The 4,737-nt window shown below is 56.4% G+C and overlaps 1 protein-coding gene across 1 annotated transcript in view; it reads right to left on the bottom strand.

The window, feature by feature from the left end:
- CD276 (CD276 molecule) overlaps positions 1-4,737 on the bottom strand; it is a 32,015-nt gene that overhangs the window by 11,191 nt on the left and 16,087 nt on the right. The window contains exon 2 of the mRNA XM_008070927.2: positions 2,020-2,164. Coding sequence (XP_008069118.1) covers positions 2,020-2,110 — 91 coding nt within the window. The 5' untranslated portion in view covers positions 2,111-2,164. The remainder of the gene's footprint in view (positions 1-2,019; positions 2,165-4,737) is intronic.

The following is a 4,737-nucleotide window of genomic DNA, read 5'->3' as shown; positions in this document are numbered from 1 at the left end:
TCAGGCAATCCACTCGCCTCGGCCTCCCAAAGTGCTGGAATTACAGGCTGAGCTACCGAGCTCAGCCAGCTTCAAGGTTTATTTAGGAGGTAGAAGCAACAGCTTGGGCAACTTGGCAAGACCTCATCTCTACAATAAATCAAAAAATTAGCCAGGCGTGGTGGTGTGCGCCTGTAATTCCAGCTACTTGGGAGGCTGAGGCAGAAGGATCATCTGAGCAGAGCAGGTCAAGGCTGCAGTGGCTGTGAGTGTGCCACTGTACTCCAGCCTGGGCAACAGGGTGAGATCCCAACTCAAAAAAAAAAAAAGTTAAGCAGTAGATCCTGATAATCTTTCTTTTGGGGAGGTGAGCCCCCACCCTGGCACTGTCAGTCCTGGGCAGTGGCTAGATTTAGTGTGTGCTTTGGGCACCAGCAGAGCAGACACACTGAAGTGTATGATGATTGACCCATCTTGAAACAAAGCTCACTGAATGCAGCACCCTGTAAGGGTTTCTTGCATTTAGGAAAATAACCTTTGCTCTCTGGCTAGTATTTTTCTTGCGAATGGCACATAGTGAGAAGGGATCATAATCTTTCCGCAGTACATGGAGATGTCTAAAGGTCTTTAGCTGACCCCAGAGCTCTTGCTGCAACTCCAGGTGTCCAGAACCAGTTCTCATCCCCTGCCAGCTGGACCAGGGCGCCCCGTGTAGGGAGCATTAAGGGCATGAAACCCGAGAAGTCACCCAGACAGAGCAGCCATCCCTCAAGATGCGCATCACTTCCCTATGAACGCCAGATGGCGCCGGACACCCGGCTGTGTCTTCACCATGGAGGAAGCCGTCTCTCCCGTGAAGATGCCATTAGACTTTGTTCAGTGATACAGATATTATTATTAAAGTAGCTACTGTTATTGAGCACTTACAACGTACCAAGTACTGTGTTCAGCCTCCACCATCAATACTTACAGGGACGGATGAAATAGCTTCCTAACTGGCCTCCCTCCGACCCATCCACAATCCACTCTCCGCAGAGGGGCTAGATTGAGTTTTAAGCCTTGTTACCCCGTTTATGCCAGATTAAAACACTCTCCAGTGGTTTCCCACTGTTCACAGAAGAACCTACATTCCCCACCTGGCCCATCAAAGCCCTCCTTGATCTAGCTGAGACACACCCTCCCAGCCAGCCCCACTGTACATCGCTAAGTGTTCACACCACTTATTCCACACAGTGATGGAGCACCTTGCCCCCTTCCTGGTCCTGGGGTTAGGGCCTGCTCTTTGAACGGAGGGCAGCAGGTGACAAGGAAGCAACCGTACAATGTGTCAGGGAGAGGCAGACACAAGGAAGAATGCCGGAAGGCTGCAAACAAGGTGAGATGAAGCATGGTGTGCTGTCTCAGATGAGGCAGCTGGGAAAGCCGTGCTGAGGTGTCCTTGAGCAAAGACCTGAATGACATGAGGGATGGAGTCTGGGGACAGAACGTTCCAGGCAGAGAAAACTGTATGTGCAAAAGGCCCTAGGAAGGAGCACACGGTGTGTCCAATAAATAGCATTCTCAATTGAGCATGGTGACTCACACCTATAATCCCAGTACCTTAGGAGGCCAAGGCGGGAGGATTGCTTGAGTCAGGAGTTTGAGGCTAGCCTGGGCAACATAGTAAGACTTCACTCTACCAAAAAGAATAAAAAATAAAAAAACTAGCCTTTGCATGCTGGTAGCTTCAGCTACTTTGGAAGCTGAGGCGGAAGGATCATCTGAGCCCAGGAGGTCGAGGCTGCAGTGAGCTGTGATTGTGCCACTGCACTCCAGCCTGGGTATAGCATGAGACCCCGACTCAAGAAAAAATAAAATAAAATGAACAACATGCTCCTGTGGAATGCACCCATGCCCATTTTACAGATGAGGATGTGGAGGTTGAGAAAGTCAAGTGAGTCGCCTGTTGGATCCAGAGGTGGAATTGAGTGTGTGCTCTACCAGCCAGAGGCATGCCCTCCCCCACCACCCTATCACACCCCTCCCCCGAGTCCCCCTCACCTGTGAGGCACAGCCACAGCACTCCCAGGGCTGTGCCCATAGGCACGCCCGTGCCAGGGCTGCCCCGAGGTCCTGGTCGAGGTGGCAGCATCTCCCTGTGCAGCGGCTGACAGCTGGGCTCTCCGTGGTGGAAGGCTGTCCCTGCCTGGGAGGTTGAGGAAGGGAGGGATTCATCTCCAAGGTCATCCCCTTGCTCTCTCCCACCTCACCTCCTTCCTGTGCCTCCTGGGCTCCCTGGGGAGATAGGACAAGGGGCAGCAGGGTCTACCCTTTCAACCCTGAGATGTTAGTAGCTAAACAGAGGTAGAGGAGGCAGGTGCTGTCAAGGCCGCCCGCTCTAGGGCAAGGGCGTATGCAGGTCAATCCAGCAGTCAGTCAATTGGTAGGGGAAAGCAGGGGCTCAGGCTGGAGCCAGAACCGTGAGCTTTATCACAAAGGCAGCTGGGAGCCACCAGAGGCTTTTTGTTTTGTTTTCTTTTGGTTTTTATTTGAGTCAGAGTCTCACTCTGTCGCCCAGGCTGGAGTGCAGAGGCATGCTCTTGGCCACCATAGCCTCGACCTGTTGGGCTCAGGCGATCCTTTGCCTCAGCCTTCCAAGTAGCTGGAATCACAGGCACGTGCCCCATGCTAGCTTATTTTTTGATTTATTGTAGAGACGAGGCCTTGCCAAGTTATCCAGCCTGGTCTTGAACCCCTAGGCTCAGGCAATCCTCTCGCCTCCACCTCCCAAAGTGCTGGGATTACAGGTGTGAGCCACCGTGCCTGGCACACAGAAGGTTCTTGGGTGGGGGAAAATGACATGGTCAAAGCTGAGCTTCCTGAAGATGACTCTGACAGCACCTGCGGGATGCATAAAGGGTTCAACAGGAGGGACACACAGGTCTGGGTGAAAGGACAGCATTTGGGGATGTGGAGAGACAACGGGAGTGGTCAGGGCGTCCTTGGGTTTGAGACTCAGTGACCGGGCAGGGCATTCACTGAGACCGAGAGCCCGGAAGGTTCAAGACAGGACCCATGATGTTGGCGGCATTGGCAAAGAAACTCCTAGGGCAGGGTTCTCAGGGACGGCTGGGTGTCCAAGTGTGGGCCTCGCAAGGGGACAGTGCCAGTGTAACACAGCTGTACGGACCGACCAAGACGGACCAGAGTGGAAGAGGCCAGGACCAGGGCTGACCTGGAGACTGGGGTCAGGGCCGAGTAAGAGTAAGGTCTGGGGCCACAGGTCAGGCCTGAGCCAGGCGGGGCTGGACTTCCTGGGGCCGGCCCTGCTGGGATCCAGCCTCCGCCAAAACGCCTGGCCCGGGAAGGCTGCACACCCTCCTCCCAGGCTGCCTCCCCAACCTTCAGGCCACGTCCTGCCCCCGCCCCCGTCATGGGCCCAGGTCCCCCTCTGCCAGCCAACAAGAATAGAAACGATGTCACGTCCTCCCCACACCCTGGAGACGGCTGCATGGCTAGACCTATTTTTTGCAGGAGAAGAAAGCTGACACACAGATAAGTGATTCAGTAAATGTCATATAACCAGCTGGGGAACACAGCTGAGAGGAGTTCAGTCCTACCTGGTGCCTCCGGGTCTCCATGGAGCAAACCTCAGGACAGCCTCCACCATGGCCTGGCCAAGCCCCGCCCCGCACACACCCCCTCCAGGGAGTCCCCCAGCCAAGCTGGTGCATCCGCCCTCTACCCCCAGCTGTCCACAGCGGGGGAAACCCTGAGCGGCCACTTCCTTTCCAGACACTTCTGCCAAAATCTGGCGGCCTCAGGGCCTCACGGCCTGCTGAGTCAGCAGCCTCCGGTCCATTCATGAAGCAGCTGTGGCGGGCACCACATCCTGCTCTGTCAGGGCCGCCCAGGCCTGCAGGAAGCCCCAGAGCTGAGGGTGAGGAGCACCCAGCCTCCAGTCTCCCTTCCTCCCTTCACCAAGGCCGGTGGGGGTCTTCCCAGGCTGCTTCCACCCTCATACCGCTCCTCCCCCCACCAAGTCTCCCACCTTGCCCTGGGCCCTGCCCGAGACCCCTCACGCAGCCACTAGCTCCCCTCTTTCCCCACCAGCCCCATCTCTAAGGACCTAAGACAGGAATCTGCTCATGTTCCTCTCCAGCTCAAGAACTTCCCATGGCTCCCCATTCACCATAGACCACAACCCTCTGCCTGACACCCACAACCCTCCTGAGGACCATCTGTTCTATACATCAGGTGAATTCCTGCCACTTGGCAGCGGCCGGCAGAGAACACTTCTCCTGATCAGACCTGCCAGGGGTCCCCAAGGGCCGAGCAGCCCTTCCCTCCAGAGGGAGGACAAGGGGCTCCAGGGGTGGCCACTGAGCTTGCACCCTTCAGTTCATTTCCTAGATTCTGACCTTGGAAGCCCACCCTGGTGGCCTGCACTGGAGAGAAGCCCTGACAGCCCGAGCTGAGACCTGGCAATCCTACCACCCCAGGACACTCCTACCCCAGCAGCAGGGCCCCTAGCGGCTAGAAACGAGGCGCCACTTCGAGAACAGGAGGGCGTCCTGGGGACAGAAAGCCCCTCTCTGCTCATCTGGACAGCGGCAGAGCGGTTCCCAGAGCCACGGGAGATGCGCAGGGACACCGTGAACACGGGCAAATGCCCTTTCCACAAGGAGAATTCTCACCAGGAGGGACCTCCCTGCAGTCAGTGAGTGCCACCTCTCGTGGAGAGTCACCAGCGGCCCTTCCCCCTGCCCCTCCCCCCTT

This window comes from Carlito syrichta, unplaced genomic scaffold, assembly GCF_000164805.1.
Source record: "Carlito syrichta isolate Samal-C Ts95f unplaced genomic scaffold, Tarsius_syrichta-2.0.1 Scaffold314063, whole genome shotgun sequence".
Classification (NCBI taxonomy): Eukaryota; Metazoa; Chordata; class Mammalia; order Primates; family Tarsiidae; genus Carlito; species Carlito syrichta.
The sequence above is the reverse complement of the archived record's forward strand: the minus strand, read 5'-3'. Positions and strand labels throughout refer to the sequence as shown.